General features: G+C 34.6%; 1 protein-coding gene across 3 annotated transcripts in view; it reads right to left on the reverse strand.

Annotated features, from left to right (window-relative positions):
* GABRA5 (gamma-aminobutyric acid type A receptor subunit alpha5) overlaps positions 1-16,406 on the reverse strand; it is a 110,437-nt gene extending 94,031 nt beyond the window's left edge. Inside the window, exons 1-5 of one of the 3 annotated variants that reach the window (XM_031959098.1) lie at positions 16,295-16,406; positions 13,358-13,514; positions 5,270-5,391; positions 884-951; positions 560-780 (exon numbers count right to left, since the gene is read on the reverse strand). In XM_031959098.1, coding sequence (XP_031814958.1) covers positions 560-780; positions 884-951; positions 5,270-5,391; positions 13,358-13,443 — 497 coding nt within the window. In that variant the 5' untranslated portion in view covers positions 13,444-13,514; positions 16,295-16,406. Of the gene's footprint in view, positions 1-559; positions 781-883; positions 952-5,269; positions 5,392-13,357; positions 13,515-15,917; positions 16,096-16,116; positions 16,220-16,294 lie in introns of those variants that run through there. The other 2 variants (XM_031959097.1, XM_031959096.1) reach the window with 2 other exon arrangements.
* Between the last annotated feature and the right edge of the window lie 632 nt (positions 16,407-17,038).

Genomic DNA, 17,038 nt, shown 5'->3' on the forward strand with positions numbered 1-17,038 from the left:
TTTGAATTGATGTAAGATGTAAGAGACTTGTTGAAAGGAGATCTTATTGACTATGTTTCCATAGTAGCTAGTACAGAATTGTGTGCTCAATGGTCATTCTACAAATAATTAATAATTATTATCATATAGTGTTTAAATGTTTTCAAAGAGCTTTTACACAATTATCTTTTTTTATCCTCATAACAACCCAACAAAGTAGGTTTTATTACAATTCCCATTTAAGAAATTAAGATTGAAAGAAATTAAAATGACTTTTCCAGGGTCATATAAGTCTAAGGGATATTTTTGAACCCAGGTCTTCCTGACTCAAAGTCCAGTATTGTCTGGTCTGTGATACCTAGATGCATTAATTATTCTTAGAAGGGCTTCATAGGAGATACTGCATTTAATGAATAATACTAACTATATAATCTTAAAGAAGAAGCTCATTGCAGAAAAACAATGAGAAATTAGTCTCCTTTCCCTAGAGGAGAAACAAAAGGCTCCAGAAATAAGTGATGTTAAGAAAGAACTCTTCAAAAGGTCAGTATTCTAAAGAAATGCATAAATGGGACTTTACCTCATAGTATAGAGCAAGGTACCATCATCCTCCAGCCTTAAGAGCTTGTTTGGTGTAGTCATGTTGTGAGCTATGGACTTCTTTCCATTGTGAAAGAATGTGTCTGGAGTCCAAATCTTGCTGGCCAAAAGGTTGTTGAGAGGGAGTCGCTGCATTGGTCCTTTAAAACGAAGTCTTTCATCTTTCCAACTTTGTCGGAAAAATACATCAATGGTATACTCCTAAGTCAAAGAAAGGGAATTAAAGTTATTATCTTTCAATAAACTCTCCCTTGGAGATATCATTTAATTTGGGGCTTGATAAGGTCCATGCCCTGTATCCTACCATTTCTGTGTCAGACACTGGGCCAAAGCTGGTAACATAGATGTCTGTTCTCACTTGAGTTATTCTCTCTGAAATATAGAAAGATGAAACCTAATTTAGTCATTTTCATAAAGATGAACAACTAAACAATGAAGATATATTTTATTTTCTAATTAATGAATATCTAATCTTCTAATCTATGAGTATTATATTTTTTAAAAAAAACTATTGCTTTGTTTCCAAAAATAGGTACAAATTAAATTACACTAAAATGTGTACTAGACCCAGAGTATTTTTTTATATTTCAACTCAGAAAATTACAATCTGTCAATACATCAAGGATCAGTTATATCATAGGACTAGGGAATCCTTCCATTTATACGATGCTCACCACAACTTTCTACATAAATCTTAAAGAACTGTCTTAAATGTTGAGTGCATAATTAACTTACTGGTTCTATTAGCTAGTGAAAAAAGAAGGATTCAAATTTAAGTCACTTTTATCCAAAATCCTATAATCTATCTCTGTACCACAGGATGATGCTATTAAATCTATAATAAAAAGAAAAAGTTTCTATAATTTTTGATATGTAGTATTACATTGTACATTCCAGGATGCATTCACTATACACTAAGAAACAGAGACAGAATGGATGGCCAATGATAAAAAGCATTTTAGTTTGGTACTCTCACACAATGAATTGTCACACAGAAAGGAAGATAGAGGGTATGAATGCAAGAGAAAAAGAGACAGATGGAGACAGATATAAACAAAGAAATAGAAAGATGGAGAGAGATGGGGAGTTTCCATAGACAAAATAAAATAGAAAAAGAGGTTTGTATATGAAAATGCAGCATTTCTTTTTTTTCTCATTAACTGCCATTCAGTTAATATGAGTGGTAAAGCAGTATTTTAAAAAACTAATCAAAATGGAGTAGCTAGATGGCATAATGGATAGAAAACTAATCTTGGAAGTCCGAAGGACCTGAGTCCAAATCAGAACTCAGACACTTAACACTTAAGAGCTGTGTGTCCCTGAACAAGTCACTTAACCCCAATGACCTCAAATTAAAAAAAAAACTAATCACAAAAGATAATTTGATGTAATGGAAAGAATATTATATTTGATGTCAAAAATTCTGGGACTAAAAGATCTTATTTCCTTACTTATAAATTATGTGACTTTGCCCAGGAAATATTTCTGATAATATTTTTGAGTCTCAGTTTCTAAATTTGTCTGGTTGGGATAAATATATTTGACCTCTATATCTCATGTGGATGGTTGCAAGAAAATAAAATAATGGATATAAAATGCTTTGAATAATATTGAACTCACTATCAGGATTCATGTTAAATACTTCATTTCTTCCTCATCACTGTCCTTCTATGCTTCAACAATGCAATTTGTGACTACTTGACAACTCATATTCTTTCAGAATAATTTTGGGCAAAAATTCACCACCATCACTCCGAGTATAAACCTCTCCAAATTCTGAGCTTTTAGCAATAAACATGTTGCTTGTCCAACACAGCCATAATCTTTCTAACAAAGCCCTTGAGACTCCAGCTTCTCAGCCACCAAACACAACAGATATAGGAGCAAGATTATAATGGAAGCAAAAGTGATTTTTAATTTTATAATAATTAAATTATTCCATAAATAATTGAATAATCACATAATAATTGAAACTAATATAATCAATTCATCAATTAATAGTTATTAAGAGCATATTATGTGTCAGATATTGTGCTAAGCACTGGGGATACAAAAAGAGGCAAAGCATATTTTCCATCCTCAAGAAGCTTGCAATCCAATGGAGGGAAACAACACACAAACAAATATATACAAAGCAAGTTATATACAAGAAGATAAGAGATAATTAACAGAGGGAAGGCACTGGAATTAAGACAGGGTGGTGAGGAGAAGATGATTAGCAAAGGCTTCCTGTAGAGGATGAAATTTTAGTTGACACTTAAAGTGGCTAGTAGTCAGAGCAAAGGAAAAAGTGTATTTCAGGCATGGAGGTATTAAAAAAAATGCCCACCATTGAGATGAGGTGTCTTGTTCTTGAATACCCAAGAGGCTGATGCCATTGGATCAAAGAATATCTGTTGGGGAGTAAGATATAATGACAGGAAAGGAAGTAGAAAGCTAGATTATGAAGGCCTTTTAATGCCAAATACCATGGTTTGATTCTGAAGGCAATAAGAAATCAAGGGAGTTTTCTCTTGGCAGAAGGGTGCTATATGAATGGACCTGGTTAAGAAAATCACTTTAGTGGAGTGGACTGGGGAGAGACTAGAGTCATTCAAACCCAGTAACAGGCTATTACAATAATATAGAACAAAAGGGAGAATGGCATGCAACAAGGTTATGGCACAGGAAAAATGGAGTGTATATGAGAGACATGGCAAAAGGGAAAATAATAGACCTTGGCAACATATTATATATGAAAGGTGAGAGATAGTGAATACGGGATGACTCCTAGTATTGATAGACTGGCATTGCCCTCTATATTAATAGAGAAAGCAGAAGAGGAGATTTTTAAGAAAAGATAATGAGTTCTATTTTAGACATAATGAGTTTAAGATGTCTACTGGATAACTAGTTTGAAATGCCGGAAAGACAATTGGAGATATAAAACAGATGATTGTTTCAATATATAATTCTTTAATAGTTTTGCACTTTTAAAAATGTTGTTTCAAAAGAGGCTCTAGAATTTCTTTTGGTTTATGAACTATAATTTAGTATAATCATATTCAATCCTACCTAAGTTTATATTACTACTGAAGCAGCATTAGGACTTTACTTTAAAGTGCTATCTTATAAGAAGACTTCAGCATATTTCCATTTACTTGGAATATATTTGGTATTCCTGAGAAATATCTTAAAATAATCTATGTCATAGAATTAGGAAGAGAATTATATCTGATCATTTTGTTCCCCTTATTCTTTACTCAAATCTTTCCCATCTTTGATGACTGAGCTCTGATCCCATGTCTTTCATATAACTTTCCATTCATCATCATTTACCAAGTACTTATTAGGTAAAAAATACCTCATTACTTTAATCCACCCTAAATGAATTCTTTCAAATCTATACTCTGATAGTATTTATAGCCTAAGTACTACACTTACTACTGGTCATATATTGCTGATATTGTCATATTGTTAAATCTTTACATGTGCATGTCTTATTTCCTCATGTACATTGCATTCTCTTTGAAAATTAGAATAATGCTTTAATGTTTCTGTATTCTGCATGGGATCTAAGTTAATGCTTTATACACAATACACATGCACATACATTTAGATATAGGTATAAATATATGTATGTGTGCACATATACATATATGTATATATGTGTGTATGTAAATCATTGATATTATACTCAGAAATAAAATTCAGTAACCTTTGCAACATTAAATCTTTAGATAAGTAGTTTTATTGGGAATGCTAATTGGGAAGCTCTCCTTCTAATAATTTCATCACATACCAGTTATTGCTTCCTACAATTTCTCTTTTGAGTGTGTGTTTTATAAATTAGCACTGGATGTTATTTGAATAGCAAATGAGTACTTTGCAAACCAAACCACATAAAGGGAAATTAAAGTTACTATCCCCTTTTTCTTAGTTTTTTAATAAATTACTTTTCATCACTAATGCTGCATGTTATTAAGGAATATCATAATCTGTCCTATTCTGCAGAACATCTATTTTTTCTCTATTGGTTATTCACTTGATAGGAAATTATTTTCTCATCAAATCTTTGAAAGGCTGAGTTTGTAAAATTGATTTGTAAAAGATCCATCCATTCAGGGTTGTCCTAAATTTTTGTTTTTCTTTAAATGTCCCAGAAAAAGTGATTCTCTTTGGACAAGGATACTATCAGGAACATTTGCTCTCCGAAACCAATAAATTTACTCTAAAACAGTTAAGACCTAGAAAATGGAAAGTAAGGTACATGTATCCCTGGAATAGTTTAGTTAAGATCACTGGATTCATTGAGTCCTAGCTAAACCATTAATTATCTGTGTGATATTAGCCTAATAACTTAACCTTAATGACCCTCAGTTTTCTAATTTGTAAATTTTTAAGATAATACTTCGCACTGGACTTTGCATAACTTGTTGTGAGAATGAAAGGAGTCAACATATAGCAAGAATTTTGTAACTTGGATAGTAAATGACCTTTCTTTAAAATTAAGCATATCATTTCCTGTTTCTAGTCCAAATATGTCTTATTACAATGATTTATCTGTTCAGTATAAGGCTGAAAGGTTATTTAGGAACGTAAAAGGAGCCACTCCATAGAGTTTCTTGTACAAGTTTCTTTAGTACAAGAAATAAAGAAGTATAATTCTTCCCAGTATTCACCTCTCTTCATAAAAGGATCACATACCCACCTCCAAGTCCTGGGCGTAGTCTGTTGTCATATCCATCCAAGAGACCATCCAGGATCCTGGTAAATATTGTAATATTATCATTGGTCTCATCCTTCACTGAACTTGTTGGCATTTGTGAATAGCTGTTTAAGAAAAGGAATTTTTTTTTTTTAAAGCAAGACCCTGCTAAAGCTAGGAAATTGATTTCCTATGAGTTCCCTTGCAAATTTCCCAACAAGTGAGAAAGTGACATATAATGCCTAATGCAATAATTCCAAAAAGGAAGAGTAATATATAGAGTGATTTGTTTTAGGAATCTTAGAATCCATACTACTTTAAATAGTAAAGTTGAAAGGAGGTCTTAGATTACTTTACCTTCCATAATCCAATATTACTTTTTGCTTTAATAAGTCTATTCTGAGATTTCCTGAAATATTCTTAACAATTTCAAAGAGAAGAAATACTATTTAATTACTAGCTTTCACTGCTAGGTAATCACAGGCAAAGTACATACAAGTAAACATTGTTAAAAGTTTTTATGTCCCCTGTTGGTTGGATCTCTCAATCTTTTGGTCTATGTCTAATTTTTCTGATGTGATCAATTATCCAATTATATCATTTAAAAATATTTAATATAGAGATTGAAGTACTCACAGTATGATGAAAACACACACACACACACATATATATATACATACATATATATGTATTCACAGAGAGAGCTAAATAGTTTAAGAAAATAAGAATTTTAAACTACCACAAAGTTGCATATTGATGAAATGACATTAAATGGTTAACTAGAATATGAATAGTTTTGATAATTGAAGAACAGATATTGTAGATCAAGAATTAAATATATTTAATACTCAGACTGCTTTGTATCTATACAAAAGTAATGTGATGCCTCTGGTGTATCCTCTTTATTCTTTGTGAGAGTTAAGTTGTGTGGGAGTTTGGGGGAGAAGTAACAATGGAAGAGAACTTTCTTTGTAAATCTCCAAATACTCTGAATGATCTGAAAGGTCCACGGAAGTCTTAAGTAAAGATTTCTCACTATTAAAGGTGAGAAGAAAAGTTTTCTAACTTCTAACATGATTGTAACAAGGTTAGGAGTCTCTTTGATTCTACTTTTGTATTTTGTTTTTTTATTAATTGTTTCCTAAATATATCATAAGTATAACAACTCTAGTAAATATCAGTGATTCCATCAGGGGCTTTGAAAAGAAGATGATTTTCAGAGATGTCTCTTGACTTTTAAATTTCAAACTGATTAATTAAGAGATGCATTTCATATATCTTAACACTTTTTTCCTTTTTCAAATAGGAAGCACACATCCTTTTTCTCTTGCTTGTTCTGACTCATTGTTCAATCGACTGCCAGATGAAGCTGGCAGATAGAGATGTAACTTCACTCCCAATGTCACACTGATTAGTTGTCATGCTATGTTTAACTAACTGCCTATTGACATGAAGAATGTTCCTAACTTCTTGATAAGGCATACACTTAGGAATTATTTTCTTTCATTAGCTTTATTGTTTCCCTAATTATTAAGTCCCATGGGTGGATTAAGCTTTAAATTAGGTGTTTGTTTTTTTTTTTTTAAGTGCACAGAGATGACTCAGATTGACAGATTGACTCTAGACTTGTTTTCCTTTATGTTGTTTTTATTTTCATGATAAAACTTCAAATTATACCAACCCTACAAACTTATGGCACTATCTTCTAACAAATACCCTCTTTTAAAAAAATAACTTTTTTTAGATTTGATAGTTTGGTAAAAGTATGTGTGTGTGTGTTTGTATGCATGCACTATGTATGTGTACAGCACATGTAGTATCTACAACGGCCCCAAGAATCAACATCCTTAAGTATTGTGTTTGAATAAAGATAACAAAGTAACAATATGTAAAAAGAGAAAATTCAAACATCTATCAAATAAATTAGGAAGATTTTTTTTTTTTTTAATATTAAGATCTGTTCCAAAAACAGAAATAGATTTGGAATTTTTAGGATAATGGAAAGGCAGGAGAAATCAGAGCTGTCATCATATCTCCTACTTTAATTTATCATCATATTGATTCAGGACATTTTCATGTATTTTTCATATTTCCAATCCTTTTACTAAGAACAAAAAATAAATTCCTATACATATTTCACATTAATTTTTTATAAATATAATATTTTTAAAATTGTATCATTTCCTTCATCCTCATTCCCCTCCTTATTTTCTATAAAGTTTTTCTCTCTTTCAGGTAGTTCTCTTAATTCTAGATGTGTGAGTTTCAACATTTTTGTTACTTAGGGAGTGGATCTTTATTCTTCGACTATCAGCCTTTGTCCTTCCTCATTCTCTCTTAATTTTAATAAGATAACTTAATATCCTTCTTTGTGACCATAGCTTGTCACTTTTTTCTAAACCCTCTCCTCCATGATGATCTAAAGCAAATGACTCCGTCATTCAGACACTAAGTGGTTCCATATTCATTTACTCCACATTCTGTACTTTTAATATCTATATGCCAGGAATGATCTTCACCATTTTGCATATTTAAAAACAAAAACAAAATCCTTGAATCACAAGAACATAAAATGATTTTTCCAAGATCAAATAATTAGTTAGACCAAGGACCAGAAACCAGAGTATTTGACTGCTCAGTTTCTACTTTTTTCTCCTGACCTAGCCTACTTTCCAAATTATTCAGATATTTTCATTTTGCATTTAAGGTGATTCAGAGTTATGAGCACTTTTTCATTATAACACAAACTTTGACCACTAAAGTAATGTCATAGTTGCATATAGCCCTGAAATATTCTGAGACACTTGATCATTTTATTCAAGATTCAACTTAACAAAGAAAATAACACAGAGTTTGAATAAGGGATATATATTTCCCTATATCAGATTCAAAAGTTGGAATACTAAAATTCCTCCAGCCTCTTTTTTAATGGGTGAACAAGATGATTTCTGCCATTTTTACTGCATTAATTTACTGTTTTTAAAAAAGCCATCACATTTCACAAAATTCTATATGTAGGAATGCATAGCACCACTTCCCAATAGTTCATTTTTTATACATTTGGTGTATATTCCTTCTACCGAGACAGACTACAATCACTGCCTTTGACTTAATAGATTATTTTTAGACCATTTCCTTAGGATAAAAATCGTTACCTTGATGGCTAACTTTCTGGGGATGTGCCATTCAGAATTTTGCTAGGCTAATGCTTGGACCACAAACAGGGATGCTACTTGGCATCCCGCATATTTTTCCTTCCAGCTAAGATTAGAACAAAGGATTAGTTCCCAGAATTTCATATTCAAATATCTTAAATTTGTATAGACTGAAAACCGCATCTTGAACTTATGCAATGAACATATATACATGTGAAGTAATGCAAGTAATCTTTGCAATATCTAAATGTCTTTATGACAACTGCAGAGTTTAAAGGAATTAAAGTTTATATTCTTATGAAAGAATCAACAAAGGGAATGACAGAAGAAGGATTGTGGAAATATTAATAGTGTGAAATACAGACTTTCAAATCATCTTAGACCTGCTTGTTTTTCTTTAAAATATGAAAATAGGAAACTAAAGAATATGATTGGTGTGACTGATGAAGACTGAAGATGAACATTCTGTAATTTATAAAGATGAAACATAAACCCTAAATGGGCTAAATTTGTGAATAGACAGCTAATCTCCCAAACAATTAAATAACAGAACCAAAATGTTTCAAGAAAAAGATATTTTCCTAATCCTAACTATAACTTTCACCACTAGAGTGCTAATTCCCTAAATAATTGTTAATCATGAGCCAGTCAACAAACTAATGGATTTCAACATTAATTATATGTTAAAATGAATATATGCATGTTAGTATATATGTAGGTGTGTAAAATTAGCATATTTATGCATGTTTATACATGCATATGTGCACAAAGGTATCTATATGTTTGCCAGATATACTCATGTATTATTTTAGCTACAAAATAAGTGGGTGTTTAACTTTTATTGCATTGGATGTATATGTATTTTATATAATACTTACATAAACACATAAATTCTTAAATCTTTTGATTCCTGAAATTTAGAACAATTCCCTAATAGTTAAGTTGTTCATCTAGTTAAATGAATATTCTAGTATTATTTAAGAACTCAAAGTACTTGTCCAAAAAGGGGGGGGGGGTTGAAGTAATTTTCCATGGACCACTATATCAGAGAAATCTATTCTTGAAATATATATATATATATATATATATACACAGCATATTTCTTATACTAAAGATTTGTTGCAAGGTAGTTTAATATAAAAAATTAATGACAGTAAAAATTCAGTAAAGATGCCTACTAATTTCATTTCTGCCAATAACTAGCTGTCATATCTATGTCATAACTATATCATAACTATGTCACTATGCTGTCATATGCCTCAATATCCTCCTCTACATAAGGGAGAGAGGGGTGATTTTCTCTGGTTTACAGAGCCTGTATGAAGAGTAGAGGTTGATAGAACTATACTTGTTTTAATTTAGAGCTGGAAGAAATCTTAAAGATTCTTGAGTTCAATTCTCTTCTTTTAAAAATGAGAGAACTAAGATTCACAAATGTTAAATGACTTCTTCAAGATAAAAAAATACAGTCAGTTGCAGAGCCCAATGTAGAACCCAGATGTCACACTTTGCAAGGCAGAAATCATTGAAAAGTAAAGTGTACTATATAAAGTAAGGTAATATTACCAACAATGTGTCATATATATCTTTTCCTTCCTTCCAAACTGGTATTTAAAGTTTGGTATTTAAGCCTTGTATTTAAAACTTCTCTATCTCTGGTAATGGCACACCAGATTTTGGAGTCAGTTTTGATTCTTCCTTCTCTTTATCATAAGTCACCACATCAAAACAACTGGGAAACCCTGTTGTGTCTATCCTCACAATATTTCTAGCATTTCTCCTCATCATTTCATTTACAGAGGCATCACCCTACTTCAGAATTCAGTTACTCTTTCCTAATTAGGCTTAGTGCCATCAGGCTCTACTACTTTCCATCATCCATCCTTCACAGTATTTCCAAAAGAATTTGCCTAATGTGGATGGTCGAGGTAGCTCAGTGGCTAGAGTACCAGGCCTGAAGTCTGGAAGACTCATGTTTATGAATTTATTTCAGACACATCAGCTATGTGACCCTCAACAAGTCACTTAACTCTGTTTGCCTCAGTTGCCTCATGTATAAAATGAACTGGAGAAGGAAATGACAAACCACTCTGGCAGCTACCAAAAAAGCCCCAAAAGGAGTCATGGAGAGTTATTATACAACTGAAAAACAACTCAACAACAACAATGTAAAGAGTCATGTTTCCTCCTTATTTAAAAACCTCTGTTGGTTTCCATTTGGCTAAAGGAAATGATACAAACTCCTTAGCTTGGTATTTAAGAGTCACTGGGATCCGGTTCAAACATATCCCTCCAGTCTTATTTTACATGAATCTTCTTCATCCAAGCTATTTTATAGCTACAATGAATTATTTGTTTTCTGCTCTCCTAATATGACTTCAGTATCTCTATGTTCACAAGGGTAATGCACCAAAAACTGCCCCCCTCCTTATCCCCACCTGTAAAATTCTCCTTTTCCTTAAAAATCCACCTTGAGTATAACCTACTCTATAAAATTTCCCTTTTCTGATTCTCTACACTGATTCACTGCCTCCTCAGATTTTACTTGATCACTATACTTTGATCTCTGGTATTCTATATCATGCTTCTTTTTGTAGATATCATCCATTCCTAATTAAGTCCTATGTTCTTTAACGAACAGGACTACAATTTTTTACCTCTACACCTTCAAGATTTAACATTGTCTTGAATATAATAAAAACCTGGGTTAGCTAGATAGTGCAGTAGATAGAGTTCCAGTTCTGGAGTGAGAAGGAGCTGAGTTCAAATTTAGTCTTAGACACAGCTGTGTGACTCTGGGCAAGTTACTTAACCCCAATTGCTGTAAAAAAAGAATATAATAGATGGTTGTGAATTAATCTAATATCATATTAAGAGATGGGTAATGAAGTATAACAGGAAAAAAGAATACTGGGATTTGAAGTTTGAGGCCTTCAAAATCTTCACTGCCATTTACTACAATAGTTTTACTGACCTTCAGTCATCTCATCTAATAATAGTAACAAAAATGGTGACAATAACAATAGCATTTATGTAGCACTATAAAGAAAAGTGCTTTACAAGTGGTATCTAATTTTATCCTTACACTAACACTGGCAAGCCAGTACTATTATTAGCTACATTTTACATAGAGTAAAGTGAGATGAAAATGAAATGACTTGCCCACAATCACACCACTTGTAAGGGTCTGAGGTAATATTTGCACTAAGGTACTCTTAACTCTAGATTTAGTACTCTAACTAGGTGCCTTTGTAAATGGCTTCTAAGGTTCCTTCCACTTCTAAATTTCTGCTCCTATATTGATATTTAAGCCTTACTAGAGATGACTACTCTAACTTACTGACTTAACTCTAAGTTAAGGTGTTTCCTGAAGAAAACTAAAGAGTAAATATTAAAACATATATTTCCTTTATTAATTAGGTATAATTCTCAACATAGAGTTAAGATTCCAGAGAAATCACAAGATTTCCAAATGGGTCATGGTACATATAATTCAAAATCCTGATAAGTGTTTGATGGTAAGCCTCCTTTAGGATTTTTAAAAATGGATTTAAGGTTTTAAAAATGTTTTTGAGGGGTGATATGGCAACTATGGTGATACATCCTCTGGGGATATCTAAGAGGAGAAAGAGGAAAAAAGGAAAAGCATAAGTTGAAAAAAAACTATAGCTATAAATAACTTCAATAATATTAATTAAGATGTATATGACTCTCACAGAATAACTGTTTACAGTGAATTCCAAAAACAATTGGTACATATTCCAAAATTCTATTGCAAATTTCCTAGGAACACTAATTTTTTAACTGAAAACGATGTGCATGCAAAAATGTTAGATTACAAGCAGATGGGATTAAATATTAGGAAAAATATGAATAATTGCATTAGAGGTCAGAAAAAGTGTTTTCTACCCTAACGTTCTCAGTATTTTTGTCCATTTTAGTTTTAAAAGAGTCACTCAGAGGGCAATTCTTTGGTCTGACAGTTCTATAGCTATGGAATCTTTCTGTGATACTCTTTAATTACTTTTCTTAATTTCATCAGTGCTAAGAAATTCTCACTTCCCTTATTGGTCTGAACAACACAAAATGAGTGTGAAGACCTGTATGGAAAGAATGAGTTTCTCTGGCATGATAAAAATGTCATTTTGGAGAAAAGGACATTTTTAAAATACCCATAATGTTGACCCTATAAGTCACACAAATGATAATAACAGAACTAAGAATGCAAGGAATCTTTCATCATGTAAGACTTCAAGGTGACTTTTCAAATACTCAAAGTTAACATAAATTCAAGATAATTGAGTAAATTTAGCACAATTTTTTAATGCCATAAGCAGTTAATCACAACCTTCAAATGACACCACATGTTTCATAAACTATTGTGAATAAGAGAACAATAAGTATTAAATTTTGTGAATCATATTTTCTAACAATTTTTTTCAAATGAGTATTAAACTTCTAAGTGTGGTTTTAACCTGTATAGGAAGAAGCACTGCTGATTTTGAATCAATTTTTTTCTATCCTTAAGATTATGGATTCATCAATATTCCCTTTGCTAGTCTTCTTTCCTTGACTCACTTCAGAAACTACACTTCAGGTGGTCAAGCTATCAAAGTCTCATTGAATGCTATTTCTAGGGCTAAAACATTGAAGGTACTGAATCTCTTAGATTGGTATAAAATTCTGGACTTATTCAGTGCACTGCATTTGAAGTAAGAGAATATGAGTTCAAATCCCAGCTCTGCATTGATAAGACTTTTAATATCCCTTGACATCTATAATTCATCTTTCTCTTCAGTAAAATCTGAAGAATAGATTAGAGGACATTAGATGTCTTTTAGTTCTATATCTATGATCTGGTGAATAAATATTTTTAACTGAATGTGTTTGTTGCTGATACAAAGCATAATAATTGGGAAAAAAAACCATGACTTACCCAAAGTGACTGGCTAAATTCATGGAAATGCAAAAGAGGAGGAGGTTTTTAATCATGACAAAACTAGAAAACATTCCATTGTCCATTCCCAATAAAAACGATAAGTGAGATGGTTGAATTTTGGAGGGAAATGCTCTTTTCCACCTTGATTCTTAGGCTGGAATGAATAAAAAGAAAAGAACATATGCCCATGAACGTCTTGGTGATAAACAACTTGGAACCCAACCATACTGCAAATACTCATTTTTTAACTATTCATAAATAAAGAAACATTGGGATACATTTTGGTGTCATTATACAAATACAGTTTCATACACATTCCCTCATGATTTTCATTTTCAGAAGACAATAAAATACAGTACAAAGAAATTATCATAATGCTTTATTTTTCACACTTAAACATAAAACAAAATGCAGAATCATGCTTCTAATTTTAAACCATTAATACAATTTAATTTTAACCTCATAGTCTTTGTTAAAGTAATAAATATCCAAATGGTCCCCACATTAAATACATTGTATTTTCTGAGAAAATGAATTATGCACTTTCCAGCTTATTCCTTTTACTGCAAGGTATCAGGAGAAATTTTGGGCAAAGAGGACAAAGGTCATTTTTTTGGAGCATTCAAAGGAGCAAGATTGCTATAATATAATAACTGCTTATTAGAAAGGTTGCCACTTTCTTGGATGGCTGCCTCAGTGACTAAATAACCTCATAATTATTATATTTTGAAGAAATCTGTCTCTTAGCTCTGCTCTGATCCCTAATTAACGTTTTAAAGAATTGGAGGCTGTAGTTCTCCTCTTTGGTTAAGGACTCAGATCCAGGCAATGTGCTTCTCTTTGTGCTATCCAAATCAACACACATCTGCACATACATGCAGCCTGCCTGCTTTCATTGTACTTTGTTTCTGAGAATCGCAGATGGCAATTCCCCAAAATGAAGGACCACAATAACGAATTTTAACGAAAATGCTAAAATATTTCCTAGTGTCTACCCAAAGCAAGTTTAAATGCAGAAGGTCTCCGGAGTCAGAGGTCACCTACACCCTGCCTTTTCACCTTTCGATCTCCCTGTAACTGGCATGTAACCAGGCATATAACAAACAGGAAAGGGGAGGTGATGAGGAGCAAAAAAAGAAGGGGGCTTCTTTCTCTTCTAGCATCCTATGCACTAGGTGCTGAAGGAAAGAGGTAAGGAGCCCCAGGGGGTCTTCAGTTCGCTGCGTAAGCTCTCTAGTCGAGAACATCATCCTCGTGTGTGCCAGGGTGTGTGGAGGTGGGAGGGAAGCGGGAGGAGGATTGCGGAGTCGGAGCACTGTATTCACTCCAGTCTTCTCTTTTGGCTAACTCGACCCCTGCTTCTCCCTCCTGGGAAAATTTTACCGATCTTTAGATAATCTACCCCACCTTTGGATTCTACCTCACCTTGCTTTTCTTTTCTCACTTCTCTTCCCGGTTTCCTATCTAGTTCTAGACCTGCCTTTTCCTCTGCATCTCATTGAATTACTCAATGTTATTTTATCCGTAGGTTTCCCTCCTTGCAAATGCCCAATGTGCAAAGGGCGGGTAGAGGCTCCACAGCCAAAGCATCTGCCAATTGATCCGTGGGTTAGCCGCCCCTCTGAATCGCACTGCAATACACCAGGCTGCACCTAGTCCCAGTCTCCCAACCTCAACTCTTCAAAAGCAAGCAAGCCAAAAAAGGGAAAACTTACCCAGGTGCCCAGAAGAGAAGGCAAAGAAAGGGAAGGAGGGAGGCTGACAAATTCAATAAGCGCATACTATGGGCTAAACATTGGGAGATATACAAAAGATAAATAGGCAGTTTGGGGCCATATCCCTTAGCGCGCTAAATACCCTCAGCACTTTAAACATCAAGGGCACTGGAGGTGGGGGATGAAGTGGGGAGACCCGGGGGAGAGGAAGCCGAGAAAACATTGATATTTCCAAGATCGACACCGCCTCCTAACAGCACCCCTTCCAGCCTTTTCTCGCTCTGCAGCTGCGGTCTCTGGACTGGGGGAGGTGGGCAAAAGCAACCCCTTTGGAAGCGATTCCGCACCTCGGTAGCAATTCTCTATCTTTGTACTCATTCAATGCAGGCTGCGCTATCTTCTGTCTCAATCCTTCTCCCTTCTCTGGGATCCGATTTGCCCCCGGAGTCTGGCTAGGCAAAGTTTATACTCTTCCCGGGCTCTCCCGGGTTCCTTTCTTCCGTCAATTCCCTTCTCTCTCTACCAGATACTGCTTTGCTCCGGGTTCTAGGCACTTCCCAATAGGAAAGGCGACACATTGTTCCCTCTGTCTGGGGTCTGTCTTTCCCTTAACCAAAAACACTCCAGCCAGCACTGACCAGGCTCTCTCTCCCTGTCCCAATGGGTCATTTGTTCCCCTGAGAAGGAGATTGAGAACCAGCCCTCTCCATTCCGTGCCCTTTTTCCATCCTCGCCACCCCACTCATCTCTTCCCCATGAGGTCGAATTGTGTTCCAACCCTCGTCCTCTTCCAGTATTTACCCCACACGGAGCCCCCACCCCCACTCCCTCACCCCGCTTACCAACTGCGCTGGACATGGGAAGACAGGTTAGTAGATGTTCTGCAAATTCCTTTCTCTTCCCTTCCCCTCCCCGGACCCTTTTGCTCCCCAGCCCGAGCTGCCTGGTGCATATGTCTCAGTTGTCACCAGCACATCCTGTATCTCTTGAAGTTCCCACCGCTTCCCCAAGTGGAACGGGATGGAGGGAGGGTAGGCTCACCCGCTCTCTGCCTTGATTCCCAGCGGCTCCCTCCACAGTTCCTCCTTCCAGGATGCACTGCTTCCCTCTTGCAGATTCTCTCTCTCTCTCTCTCTCTCTCTCTCTCTCTCTCTCTCTCTCTCTCCCTTTCCCTCCCTCCCCCCAACCCCCCCATATACACACACTCTTTTTCTCTTACCTCTCCTAAGCCTCCACATGTCGTCTTCTTAGGCTAGAGTAATGTTTGAATGCAGCTGTATCCCAGCAGAGGCCGCCACACACTCAACAAATGGGCTGACAAGCCAATACAGTGTGCGTGTGTGTAATAAAGAGTCAGATCTCAGATCTCTTTTTTAGAGAAGGAGCCAGGAGTCTCATAAGTCCTCTATGGGAAGGGTTCATGTACCTCTCTTTAAGTGAACTGATGGCCTTAGGTGACATTTTTGGCTGTCTTCTAATAATGGTAGGTGGGGATATATGTAGGAATGAAGGGAGGGAAATTCACTAAATGCAACTGAAGCTGTCACCCAATCAGACACTGCAAAGACCTTACTAGTGGCAGAGGCCAGAAGGAGATCGTTGCAACATGACAGGATGCTCGTCCAAGACTTCTCTAAAATTTAAACAATCTTTTCCCACAGATTTTATTAGCTTCCTAGAGACTTTGTTTTCTATCTCTAGTTCTGAGTCAATAAAATACAAGTTTATAAACACTTTTCCTGTTCCTTTAAATAGCAGTAACTTCATTAACTGCAAGACAGCGAAAAAAGTTGACCTAGAATAAAATACTTAGCAGTTGGTAGTCATTTTATGCAATTAGTAGTTTCCTTATTTTCCTATTTCACAAAACTGAGATTGCTATGGTAGAAGGAAGCATTTAAGTAACTTTCTCATCAGTATTGGATTTCAGGGCACCTTAAGGTTTTTGAGTCATGCTTTTGCT

This window comes from Sarcophilus harrisii, chromosome 3 (genome assembly GCF_902635505.1).
Source record: "Sarcophilus harrisii chromosome 3, mSarHar1.11, whole genome shotgun sequence".
NCBI classification, from domain to species: domain Eukaryota; kingdom Metazoa; phylum Chordata; class Mammalia; order Dasyuromorphia; family Dasyuridae; genus Sarcophilus; species Sarcophilus harrisii.